Raw genomic sequence first — 13,542 nt, forward strand, 5'->3', positions numbered from 1 at the left:
CTCGTACAATCTTCTCTGTACGTTCACGTAATACACACAAATTCCGCAATCAACTGTGCTTGTGAAAATAATTGATTAAATCACGATTTTGATTACCATTTACTCTTTCTCCTTTTAGTTTTATAGGTGTGCAAGTTTGCGCACATTTTGCTTAAGTATTTATTGTAAAATAGTGATTATGTGTTAATAAAAATCGTTAAATACTGCGGGAGATCCAATGGAGTATACAGCACAGAATCTTGAATATGCTGTGTCTGTCTTCTACAATGGAGAGCAATCGGAGCGAGCCAGGGCTCACACCTGGCTTACGGCGGCACAACGGGCGCCTGAAGCCTGGAAGTTTGTCTGGGAACTGCTTCAACCCAACAAGGTAAGTGTTCCCTCTATGTATGTATCTAGGAATCAACATCTTCCCCTGAAAAGTCTATACTGAAATATTACATGTTAACGAATGTTACCCAACCAAACTAGTTAAGGTTTAAATTTATAAGTGTAAAATGTTATACTTCTTTGTATATAAATTATGATACATTCTTTTCCTATTGAAAATTTTGTTATTGATTTCTTATGGCTTGGACTTGTTTCAATAAATGATTTGCTCTATATCATTAACTTTCTTTGACTCATTGGCAATTTATTTTGTTTACTTTGTTTTTGACCTTTATTATATTGTGTACTATTTTGAAGTACACATTCCAGGGCACAGAAATACAGTTCTATGCTGCAACAACACTCCATACCAAGATTCTGCGATGTTGGAATGAACTGCCTCCAGAGAGCCACGAAGAGCTCAAAGAGAAGATCTTACAGGCTGTCCATGCTTATGCTAAGGGCCCCAAAATAGTCACTAATAGATTATGTATCAGTGTAAGTTATTTTTTTTCAATCCTTCAGTTTAGTATAGTTTAATATTTATTTATTTTTAGATTTGTGTGATTTAATGTTTAAACACACAAAAAAGCTTTAGAACATTAGCATTATATATTTATAAATTCAGTTTAAGATTGTTTAATTCTGAGTTTAATCTTACTTTTAAGAATTTTTAATGTTAATGTGCTTTTCTTAAATGTAATTTTTATTTATATTTAACCTTTTTTGTTACTGGTTTTCCTGAATAGTGTTTGCTGGATGACTTAACAGAGTTTGTTTACAGTTGGCAGCTTTCATCCTGCAGCAGGGCACACAGGACTTAGCCACCATCCTGCGGCCACTGTCGACACCAGAGAATACATCACTTTTGCTTGAAGTACTTACTGTGATTCCTGAGGAGGTCTGTAGATTTAGAAGTATTATAAATAAAATAATAAAAATAATCTAGTAACAATTATTTCATTGATAAGCTTATTGTTCCCTAGTGTTTTAACGGTTTCTATTCCGGTCTCTACTTACCTAACGTGAACATATTGACAGGTGCTAATTATTATAAGCTATACTTCAAATATCTACAGCCAGTATCTACCTATTTGTAATATAATATAATAGATTTTATTAGAGATACTTTCATGTCATCTGCCCATAATAAAATTTCAGATATCTTATCCTATAGCTTTCAGTCTAATCGGTTTTTAGTATAAAATAACATAAAGGTAATAAGTATTATGTCCGGCACAGTATAACAGCATGACAATGGGCTCGTCACTGCGGTCCAGGAACCGCACGGCGCTGCAGCAAGCGTGTCCAATGGTGCTGGATGACATGCTGAGGTGTTTGCAGACTGTCTACAAGTAAGATTTTATTTTTTTATAGTTTTTGATGCAGATATTCTAAAGTATTAATGAATGTATTAATATGTAGTAAAAAATGCTTATGAATTTGCGTTCCCAAACTATCGATATTGCTTCTACGATATTGATAATGAAGATGGAAAATTCCACTTTATATCAACTTACAATCATGGTTTGAATCATCCCTCTGAGTATTTGTTACGGTGTCACTAACACCTTGTATTACTATTTGCCTACATAACACTACTTTGAATGCGTCTTACGTATATACGCGAGTTATGCGTACACGTACCCAGTACGGCCTAAGAGTCCTTTCCTACAATTACGTTTTTTTTTTTTCAACTTATGTTCGTTCGCCAGTGAGTACGCGGCAGAGCCGCCATCGGAAGCAGTAATATCATCATGGACGACGGCGGCGGTGTGCGCCTGCAGCTGGCTGTCCCTGGGCGGAGACGACCCTGACGCGCCGGCCGGCGTGGCGCTGCCGGAGCGCCTGCCCCTCTGCCGCGCGCTACTAGCAGTCGTGCGCGTCCTGTTCACGTCAGTAAACACTACACTACACTAGTAGCATAGAATAACGAATAATACTACGTATAGAACGGCAACTCTCCGCTCCCCACCAGCGGCTGAGCTAGGTTTACCTCACCCGCCCTCGGCCTTACTGTAATCTTCAGTCGTATGGTCGTCAGACATCACACACACAGATGCGCGATTACGATAACGTCATTGTGTAGTGTATGTGTAAAACGTATTTTTGTATAAAGTGTTCGGGGTGTGTTAGTATTACAACATCTCTAGGCGGGACGGCACAGACGCGTCGGTGGGCTTGGCGATGTCTGACCACCTGCGATCTGTATTTCTACTTTGTATTAATGTACCTGCTTCAATGGTTGACGGAAAAACTACTCGGATTTGGGAAGTACTGTTATACCTAGTTGGTTGGCTAGTGCAGGTTATTTCGCTGGAAATCCAGAGTGGAAACACCACCAGCCTAATAAGCACTTTCCCATCGGGTGCGATTCGGAGCGATCTTTTCGACTAGACCTGCCTGTAAGTTATCAATTTATATTATGTATCTATTATAGGCTGCCCGCGTATTATTGTGCTACGTGTATGATTTTGCTACATATTTGAAATGTTATCTACCAGGTGGAACGAGGCAGTGAGCGACACGGCACTGGACGCGTGCGAGGCGTGCCTGTCGTGCGTGCGGGCGGCGGGAGGGGGCGCGGCGGCGGCGCGGTTCCCCGAGGCGGCCTTGCAGCTGGCGGACGAGCTGGCCGCGCTCGCCACGCCCATCATGCAGCGAGACAACGTGCCTAACTCCATCAATGAGGTATAATTGTTTGCCAATTTCTGTCTGTGCTGGGCTAGGAGAACGGAGTCGCATCGTAAAGTTTCCTTTTTACCATTTTAGTAAACCCTAAAAACGTAGAATGCTGGATAGCTTTCTGAACATGTCACAAAGGCTGAGGATAAGGGATTTAAAAAGTAATATGTTTTGTTTAAAATCTCTTCCTTTTTTGATTGCATGTAATACCTATAGAGTTGACTTGTACATGGTTCCAGACACTATAGTTTAATATTGGAGATAGGATTTAAATAGCTTTTAAACTGTTTGTTTGTCCTTTCTCGGGTACCACTTATCTAACCTTTAGGTAATTGACAGGTCCGGTGTTAAGATTGACTGCCGCCTACAACACACTTCTTATTCTTCTAGGAACTGGTATCAGCAGTCATAACCTGCTGCGTGAGCATAGTAGAGTGGCACTCCCACGCGGTGGTGGCGGCGGCGGAGCGCGAGCCGCCCCACGCCGGGGCGCGGCAACTGCTCGAGTTGTTGCTCGCGGGGCAGGCCGCGCCTGGACACTACCCGCTGCACGAGACCCGGTCCAACCTGGTCTTTGGAGCCTGGTATACATTGCAGGTGAGATTTAAACAAATCTGATGTATCCATTGTGAAGAAACACAACTACGTCCAACCCCTCTCCGGGACGCGGCAACTGCTGGTGTTATAACTAGTTGTACAAGCCAGGCCGGCCCTGAACAGTATTCTCTACAAGACCGAGTCCAATCTGGTATTTAGAGCAGACTCTATATGCCAGAGCATATATTGCGAGTTTAATCCTATGTTAAAAAATTAAGATCATAAACATTGCTTTAAACATCACTCTTCAAATCGCCAGAGCAAGGCAAGGATAAGCTGCTTGCATTGTCCACAATAGACCGCCAATAACATATGTCGCAGTACAAATTTGATGTTTTATTGACGAACTCCCGCATTCATTACCAACATAAAGACTCTTTGCCTCCAATACCTTCAATAATCTATTATAATTTTTCATTCCCCAGGACGAAGTACTAAACATTCTGGAAGGTTCTCGCAAGATCCACGAGGTGTGGCGCGACCTGTTCTCGCGGCTGCTGACGGCGCTGGTGGCCAAGTCGGAGGCACACGAGAGCGCGCTCTCAAGAGACGATCTCGAATTGTTGCGCTGCTACCGCCAGGACATCGCCGATACCGTCGTTAGTACCGATACTTTGTACTTAAGACTAAACCTTCTGGAAGGTTCTCGTAAGATGTACCATGTCGGAGACGCACGAGGGTGCGCTTTAATGGTACGATCTCGAGTTGCTGCGCTGCTATCAGCAGGACATCGCCGATACTGTCGTTAGTACTGATACTTTACACTTAGACTAGAACCTTCTGGAAGGTTCTCGTAAGATGCACCAAGTCGGAGACGCACGAGAGTGCCCTCTAAGGGTATGATGTCGAGTTGCTGCGCTGCTATCGGCAGGACATCGCCGATACTGTCGTTAGAACTGATGCTTTATACTTCTGGAAGGTTCTTGTAAGATCCACCAAGTCGGAGAGTGCGCTCTAAAAGTACAAATACGAGCTGCTGCGCTGTTACTGTCGTTACTAATATTTTATACTATAGATTGTATTTGAAAACCGTGCCAGTGTCTATAATCAGCCAAAAAAATTTTGTCGATTGTGGCGTCCGCAAATAAAAATATAATTGTTCTGTATGACAGATGTACTGCTACGGCATCCTCGGCGAGTGGTGCTGGGCGACTGTAGAAGCGGCATATTCGTCAGCTACAACAGAGACGCGGCGCGAGGCTGCTCTACACGTGTTTCTGGCTCTAGCGGACTCGGCGCCGCACCAACGCGCGCCTGCGCCGCTCACCGCCATGCTGCTGCACGCCGTACAGGCCGCGCACGACGCCCAGGACAAGCGCACGCTCAATACTGCGCTCGATTGTCTCGGTCAGTAATAACTAAAGCCTTATTTACGTATCTATATTGTGTATTTTGAGTTGAAAATATCATCATTTTTTAAAATTATCTTCAAATGGCTTTTTATTTCAATACCATCCAAAGAAGAGATTTGCATAGCCAATTAGAAGAGTTGACTTTTATATGGGTAACACAGAGGGTGAGGCAGACGTCATAAGGTCGCTTTGTTGTTGCAGGGAGCTACGCGTCGTGGGTGAGCTCGATGGGCGCGGGGCGCGGCGAGGAGGTGGGCGCAGCGTGCGTGCGCGCCGTGGGCGCGGCGCTGGCCCGCTGCCCGTCCACGGCCGCGCTGGCGCTGCGCAAGCTGTGCGCCGACTGCGCCGCGCCCGCCGCCGCGCTCGCGCCCGATATCGTGCGCGCCGCCCTCGTACGTAGCCCGCACACACGCACGCACACACATACACCATTACTATTGGACATCCATTCTAGGTCATACGCCTATATCCTCGCCAGCTTAGGTCATCATCATTATCAATTTAAGAGCCACGCTCTTGACGGTGCAGCATAACTCTTAGCGGTGCGGTGTCGGTGATGCAAAAGTAGCATGGAAAATGCTGCACCGACAAGAGCTTAGGTCATGTGGACCTAGAAAAAAACATTTCCATCATGCCCGATTTCGATTATGACGCTGCGAACGGGGCAAATGCAGACGATGTTTTGTTTGTTTTGTTAGTGTGACCTTATTTCTAAGGATACAGGTTCGGTACGATGTTTTATAATAAGGTAGCTTCCAACTAGTCAAATCAGTTCCTTTTACTTCACGTCAACACACAAAATTACTATGGAATTTATATGAAAAAGCAACTTGAGACGTCATTAAAAATCCCGATAAAATGTCGCATTTCTTTATAATTCATAAATAAGGTACATAGAAAATGTTTTTTTGTCTACCTTAGATCTGTCTTTATTTAGTAATCAGATTTTTATATCTAATTTAATTTATCTTTGACCTAGGAAACTACCCAATTATTTGACTGTCCCCCCCAGGGCCCAGTGAGCCGGTCGGACACGTGGGTGCGGCGGCAGCTGCTGGGCGCGGCGGGCGCGGCGCTGTCGGCCGCCGAGCTGGACGCCGCCACGCCGCTGCTGCACGAGCTGGCCCGCATGCTGGAGCAGGACATGAGGCAACAGGTGCGTACAATGCGCCACTCGGTCTACCATCACGAGACACGGAACTTGCTTGAAAAAGCGAGTGCTATTTCAAGCAAGTTCCGTTTTTCAAGAGAGTTTTTTTTCTTTCGTCATAGAGTTATGACGTCATAGAAAAACGTTTTTCTTGATTAAAATTCACAAATAAATTAAATAGAAAAAAATTTTTTTTTTTTCTTTAGTTTTAGATCTGTCTTTGTTTAGTAAACAGAATTTCATAATTTAACTTGAACCTAGTACACGAGCCAATTTTGATAATAATGATTCGAACGCTAGGTTAAAAGTACAGTTGTGTTGTGGTATACAGGCGTCGGAGCCCGAACGATGCCGCGGGTCTGCGGAGTGCGCGGCGTCGCTGCTGGGCGCGCTGGCGGCGCGGCCCGAGCTGGCCGCCGCGCTGTTCCGCACGCTGCTGCCCACGCTGCCCGCCTTCGCGCAGCACCACTCGCTGGTCGAGGTCGGTACTCTCACACACCACACCACCAGTCAGCCTATTACATCACTATCTAAAGTTGACTGACACCATACAGTAAACAATATACTACTTTACACTGATACCATAGAGTAAAGAATACATCTATGGTCAGTGGAGGCGCACGTTACCTTAGAATTTTTGAATTTTTAGGTCGCTGGTTGTTTCTCCTTGGTAACTTGTCCAACAAGAGCGAATTGTTACATTTGCACTGCACTCACTTTACACAGCACTTTTTCAGTTTATATTTGCGTTTTGCGTTATGTATTTTATAGTTCAATGAGTTTATATTTGAGAAGTCAATACAAATGCGCGCGCGTTGACCCTCTTGTACACAGATGACGACACACACTGATTTGACAGGTGACAGTTCGTATATTCTTTTTTTTTTTTTTTTTAAACGTGCGCCGGAAAAGGAAGGGTTTGTGAGTGATTGAGTTGTGTGTTCGAATACATATATAAATAATAGTTTAAAAACTAAATATAAACATCGGCGCAGCCAACTTCGGGGGGCCTAGAGGTTTCCTCTACATTGCAAGAAAGAGTTGAATATTTAATGAATTAAAGTTAAGAATTTAATGAACTAATTTTAAGAGTAAGAGCGTTTGAGAATATTTATTGTAAATAATTATTGCAACGGTAGTGGACAAAGTCGAGTTACAGGCCGTACATAACTACTAGTAGCAGTTTTAACTTTAACTGCGCGAATGATTTTGTCTTTTCCGGGATAAATCTCTGAGACAATAGCCAAAGGCCAATACATTGGATGTGAATTGTCACTTTTGACAACAACAACTGTCCCTTCAGTAACAGGCTTTGATGGTTTATTCCATTTATGTCGCTGTTGAAGAGACGTAAGATACTCCATGCTCCAACGATTCCAATAACTTTGGACTATTCTATTTAACAGCTGATAGCGAGTCAGTCTGTTTTCGGGGATATTTGAGTCAATACTTTCTGCGGGTAAGAATTTTAAAGGTGTTATATTTAAGAAATGATTAGGCGTTAATGCGGATAGATCCGAAGGATCGCTAGAAAGTACGCAAATTGGGCGACTGTTAAGCAAATGCTCAATTTGAATTAAAATTGTATTAAATTCCTCATAAGTAAGGACTTGCTTGCCGATAGCTTTGTAGAGATGTGTTTTAACACTTTTGACATTTGTCTCACTTAGGCCATTAAAATGAGGTCCATAAGGAGGGCTATGTTTAAACTGAATCTTATGTTGAGACAGAGCTTGACACAAATCATTGTGTAAATTAGTGGACTGTATAAGTGAATAAATTTCGTCTAACTTACGTTTGGCACCCATGAAATTAGTACCACCATCACTGTAAATAATGGAGACTGGGCCTCTGCGTGAGATAAAGCGTTTAAAAGCGGCGAGAAATAAATCGGAACTTAGGTCTGTGACCAATTCTAAGTGTAGAGCTTTTGTGGTTAGACACACGAATAAACACACATAGGCCTTATGGCTTTTTATTCCGCGGCGTCTAATATGCGTTATGAAAAAAGGTCCAGCGTAATCTACAGCTGTGTGAACAAATGATTTAACTTCAGATACTCTAATAGCGGGGAGATCACCCATTTGGGGATTAGTTATGCGGGGTTTGAGTTTAAAACAAAAGTTACAATTATGTACTGTTTGTCTAACTAGATTTCTAGCAGCAAGTATCCAATATTTTTGTCTCAGGAGAGCCAATAATAATGCGGGTCCAGTATGCAAGTTAACTTTATGATAATGTTCAACCAGTAAAGAAACAATGCGGTCTTTAGCCGGTAGTAATATAGGGTGCTTCTGGTCAAATTCCAGTTGAGAATGAAAAAGTCTACCACCGACTCTAAGTATATTTTTATCGTCAATAAACGGGTTGAGTTTTACAATGGCTTTATTAGAGCAAATTTTATTATTTTTAAGCGAATGAATTTCTTGAGAAAAGTATTTATTTTGAATATAGCGTACAATGTATAGTTCAGATTGTTCTAAGTCATTAACTGTGATAGATCCTTTTGATTTTAATATTTTTGTAAAGCGTAATATATAAACTAATGAATTTAATAACTTTGACCAAGAGGAGACGCGTCGAGAGAGTTCTAGAATAGGATCAGAGTTTTCTAAGTCATTTGTGGTGTAAATAGGTGCGGCGATAGTTTTAGATTCCTGTTCATCGTTGTGATTTATTTTAAATTCTTTTACAGGCCAATTAGAGATAGGACCGGATAACCACTGCGGGCCATGAAACCAGAGAGAATTATCTAGTAATCCTAAAGGCGTTACAGGTCGCGAAATTATGTCGGCGGGATTTTCTACACCACGAACATGAAACCAATGCGGAGCGGGTAAGTATTCATTAATTTGAGAGATTCTGTTTGCTACGAACGTGTGATATTTATAAGCGGGAGAGTGAATCCAGGTAAGCGTTACTGTAGAGTCAGAGAAAGCGTATATATTATTTATTTTGCAACGTTTGCTTAATACGTCACAAACAGCGGCGAGTAACTTTGCGAGTAATAGAGCTGCGCAGAGCTCTAGGCGCGCGAGTGTCTTATTTGGGGAAGATACCTTGGATTTAGAGGTAAGTAATTTAACAGAGTTAGCGTGCGAGTCATCACCAGTATCAATGCGTACGTAAATGACAGCACCATAACACTTTTCGCTAGCATCAGCGAAACCGATAAGTGTGACTCTCATAGAGGAAGTTATACCTACATGGCGTGGTATTTTCAATTTATGTAAGTGAGACAGTTCTTTATGAAATTGTTTCCACTTTGTGAAAATGAAATCAGGGACTTCATCATCCCAATCGAGTTGCAGCTTCCAACATTCCTGTACTAACAGCTTCATAAAAGCGACAACTGGGCTGATGAGACCTAGCGGGTCGAATAAGCGAGCGGTTATTGAGAGAATTGAGCGTTTCGTACACTTTTCTTGTGATTCAATATGCGTTGAGAAATGAAAATGATCGTCAGTAGGTTGCCACTGCATACCTACGACTTTTGTAGCTGCGTTAGGATCAGAATCTAAATTTATTGTTTGCGGACTTTTGTGAGAAGAAGAAATGCGTTGCATGAGAGCGTGGTTATTTGAGATCCATTTAACTAAATTGAAGCCACCAGATTTGAACATATCTACCATTTGTTTATATGTTTTTTCAGCGTTATCTATACCATCAATGGAACAGATGTAGTCGTCCATATACATGTGGTTTTCAGCTTCATAGGCTGCGAGAGGGTGAGTATCGCGGCTGTCTGCGGCGAGTTGGCGAACTACACGCATAGCGAGATAAGGTGAGCTTGATACACCGAAACAAACTCTATTGAACTGATATACATCAATAGGAGAATCAGAATCGAATCTGAAAAGAATGCGTTGATAAGGTTGATGTTTGAGTGCAAGATGAACTTGGAAATACATCTTTTCGATGTCAGCTATTAGTGCAATAGAGAACATGCGTAAGTTTAAAAGAAGGTCATAAAGATTACTTTGTAAATTGGGACCTATGTAGAGTAAATCGTTAAGTGACTTGCCTGAAGTAGTTTTACATCCTGCGTTCAATACAATGCGTGTTTTTGAAGTTTCTTTTTCTGGGCGATAGACAGCTCTATGCGGAATGTAATAAGAGTGAGAATCTTGCGTTAAGTGGTCAACTTTAGTTAAATAGCCTTGGTCAATGTAAGTTTGAATTGTAGCGTTATAATCTTTGCGTAAATTAGAAGAGTCGAGTTTCTTTTCTAAAGAAAATAGTTGGCGTTTAGCGATTCCATAAGAGTTCCCTAATTGAGATGGATTCTCTTTGAATGGAAGTTCTACGGTATATCTACCAGTATCATCGCGTGTATACGTTGACTGGAAGATATTTTCACAAGTCTCATCATCTGGACTTAAATGTTTCCTAATTGGGACATTCTCTATTTCCCAAAAGCGTTGCGTTAAGCGTTCGAGTGAAAGAGATTCTGTATTACAGAAGAAAGTTTTGTCTGAGTTGTGCATGTTTAGAACGTGAGACGAGTGTGGAGTGTTGTGACTGCAAGTCGAGTTTGTGGGAGATGTGTCTAAAGATTCGTTTTGAGTGAGAGTACAAGATGAACGTGGCGCGAGCGGTGCGTTGTGCGCGAGCGGTGCGTTGTGCGTGAGCGGTGCGTTGTGCGTGAGCGGTGCGTTGTGCGTGAGCGGGGCGTTGTGCGTGAGCGGTGCGTTATGAGTGAGCGGTGCGTTGTGCGTCAGCGGTGCGTTATGAGTGAGCGGTGCGTTGTGCGTGAGCGGTGCGTTGTGCGCGAGCGGTGCGTTGTGCGTGAGCGGTGCGTTGTGCGTGAGCGGTGCGTTGTGCGTGAGCGGGGCGTTGTGCGTGAGCGGTGCGTTATGCGTGAGTGGTGCGTTATGAGTGAGCGGTGCGTTGTGCGTCAGCGGTGCGTTATGAGTGAGCGGTGCGTTGTGCGTGAGCGGTGCGTTGTGCGTCAGCGGTGCGTTGTGCGTGAGCGGTGCGTTGTGCGTGAGAGGTGCGTTATGAGTGAGCGGTGCGTTGTGCGTCAGCGGTGCGTTATGAGTGAGCGGTGCGTTGTGCGTGAGCGGTGCGTTATGAGTGAGGGGTGCGTTGTGCGTGAGCGGTGCGTTATGCGTGAGAGGTGCGTTATGCGTGAGCGGTGCGTTGTGCGTGAGCGGTGCGTTATGCGTGAGCGGTGCGTTGTGCGTGAGCGGTGCGTTATGCGTGAGAGGTGCGTTGTGCGTGAGCGGTGCGTTGTGCGTGAGCGGTGCGTTATGCGTGAGCGGTGCGTTGTGCGTGAGCGGTGCGTTGTGCGTGAGCGGTGCGTTGAGCGTGAGAGGTGCGTTATGCGTGAGCGGTGCGTTGTGCGTGAGCGGTGCGTTATGCGTGAGTGGTGCGTTATGCGTGAGCGGTGCGTTGTGCGTGAGCGGTGCGTTATGCGTGAGTGGTGCGTTATGAGTGAGCGGTGCGTTGTGCGTCAGCGGTGCGTTATGAGTGAGCGGTGCGTTGTGCGTGAGCGGTGCGTTGTGCGTGAGCGGTGCGTTGTGCGTCAGCGGTGCGTTATGAGTGAGCGGTGCGTTGTGAGTCAACGGTGCGTTGTGAGTCAGCGGTGCGTTGTGCGTGATCGGTGCGTTATGAGTGAGCGGTGCGTTATGCGTAGTAGAAGCGTGAGTGCGTGAATTTTGAGTGTGCGATGCATGTGAAGTACATTGGGCTTTACCCATAGCGACATATCCGAGAGTAGTTTGTATACCTACTACCGATGAGTTGGGAGCGGTTACTTTTCCAGAACCAAGTAAAAGCGGGAACAATTCGTTGCCTATCAGGCAATCGATTGCAGCGGGCGCGTAGAACTGCTCATCTGCCAAGGGCAGATCGCATAAGTGAGACAATTCCGTAACATCAATTTGAGTGTTAGGTAAGTAGTCGGTTATGGTGTCAATTACACGTGCATTTACCGTGTAAAAGCAGCGAGAATCAAAGCGCGAATACATTTTAAATTGCGTTAATCCGAGAGACTTGCTTTCGATTTGACCGATACCTTTGACGGTCGAAGAAGCGGGTGTAATTTTTAAATTTAAGCGATCACAACAGTCTTTCGTAATAAAATTACTCATAGAACCTGTGTCGAGAAATAAGCGGATATTATTTGGTTTATTATCTTTATAAACATGAACAGATGCGGTAGGTAACAAAACTGTTGTATTTGAATTGCGTGCGGAAGCAGCGTGAAGAGAGCAATCGTTGTCATCAACGCAAGTCATAGCGTTCGGTGGCGCTAGCGACGTACACGGCAAGGCGTGCGAGGGGCCTGCGTAGGGAGCGGGCGGCGGCTGAACCGGCGCGGGGTGCGGCTGCGGCGCGTGCGCGGGAGGGGGAACGCGGTAGCTAGCGGTTGCGGCGTCGGAATAGCGCGGGAATGCGTTATTGACAACGTTGTTATGCGATGGGGCTGTTTTGTTATTAAAGTTTATATGCAATAATGAGTGATGTTTGCGGTTGCAAGTTAGGCATCTGTTTTGTGACTTACATATATTTATATTGTGAAAACCAAGACAGTTTTGGCAGAAAGCATTTTGACGAACAATATTATTGCGTGTTTGCGGGTCTGCGTTTAAGAAAGATTCACACTTGAATAGGGGATGAGAGTAGGTAGACTTGCATACCTTGCATGAATTTAATTGTTGAAAATTATTATGAGTTTGAGGTTGAGTGACAGTGTATGTACACTCAGGTGTTGCAACAAAAGTATGAGTAGATTTATTTTTGGGAGTGAATTTATTATTATTATTATTTTGTTTGTTGGAGTTTTGAGGCACATTCTCTCAAAATCTGGGAACGTATTATAAATAGGCGAATACAATCTCTCTCCGAAATAACCCCTAATCAGTTTGGATTCACCCCTTCAAAGTCTACAACAGATGCAATACAAGCAGTACGAATATTATCAGACAAACACCGCCTCAATAAGCAGGATCTGCATTACGTATTTATTGACTTGGAAAAGGCTTTTGACCGAGTGCCGCGAAGACTTGTCTGGCAAGCGCTGAGGGCACAACATCTACCGGAAACTTACGTACAGCTGATACAAGATATGTACCGAAATGTTCGCACGAAGGTCAAGAGTCCGGCGGGGTTAAGTGAGGAATTTGAAGTGAAGGTGGGAGTTCATCAGGGCTCAGCGCTTAGTCCCCTTCTGTTTAATTTGGTAATGAATCTGCTCACAAAAGACATCCAAACTCCATTGCCTTGGAATCTTATGTATGCGGATGATATTGCGCTGGTTGCTAATGATGCCACCCAGATACAAGCAGCACTACATTCGTGGTTTAGCGCTTTGGAGAATGCTGGGCTTAAAGTTAGTCGCTCCAAAACTGAGCACATGGAATGTCAATTCAGCAACAGTACCTG

The 13,542-nt window shown here is 43.9% G+C and overlaps 1 protein-coding gene across 1 annotated transcript in view; it reads left to right on the forward strand.

The window, feature by feature from the left end:
• The window catches only part of LOC126366883 (importin-13), a 19,347-nt gene continuing 5,805 nt past the window's right edge, over positions 1-13,542 (forward strand). Inside the window, exons 1-12 of the mRNA XM_050010218.1 lie at positions 1-370; positions 700-867; positions 1,154-1,270; positions 1,612-1,724; positions 2,085-2,264; positions 2,874-3,060; positions 3,445-3,651; positions 4,077-4,250; positions 4,764-4,998; positions 5,205-5,395; positions 6,016-6,159; positions 6,485-6,634. Coding sequence (XP_049866175.1) covers positions 218-370; positions 700-867; positions 1,154-1,270; positions 1,612-1,724; positions 2,085-2,264; positions 2,874-3,060; positions 3,445-3,651; positions 4,077-4,250; positions 4,764-4,998; positions 5,205-5,395; positions 6,016-6,159; positions 6,485-6,634 — 2,019 coding nt within the window. The 5' untranslated portion in view covers positions 1-217. The remainder of the gene's footprint in view (positions 371-699; positions 868-1,153; positions 1,271-1,611; positions 1,725-2,084; positions 2,265-2,873; positions 3,061-3,444; positions 3,652-4,076; positions 4,251-4,763; positions 4,999-5,204; positions 5,396-6,015; positions 6,160-6,484; positions 6,635-13,542) is intronic.

The sequence above is a fragment of the Pectinophora gossypiella genome, chromosome 5 (genome assembly GCF_024362695.1).
Source record: "Pectinophora gossypiella chromosome 5, ilPecGoss1.1, whole genome shotgun sequence".
NCBI lineage: Eukaryota > Metazoa > Arthropoda > Insecta > Lepidoptera > Gelechiidae > Pectinophora > Pectinophora gossypiella.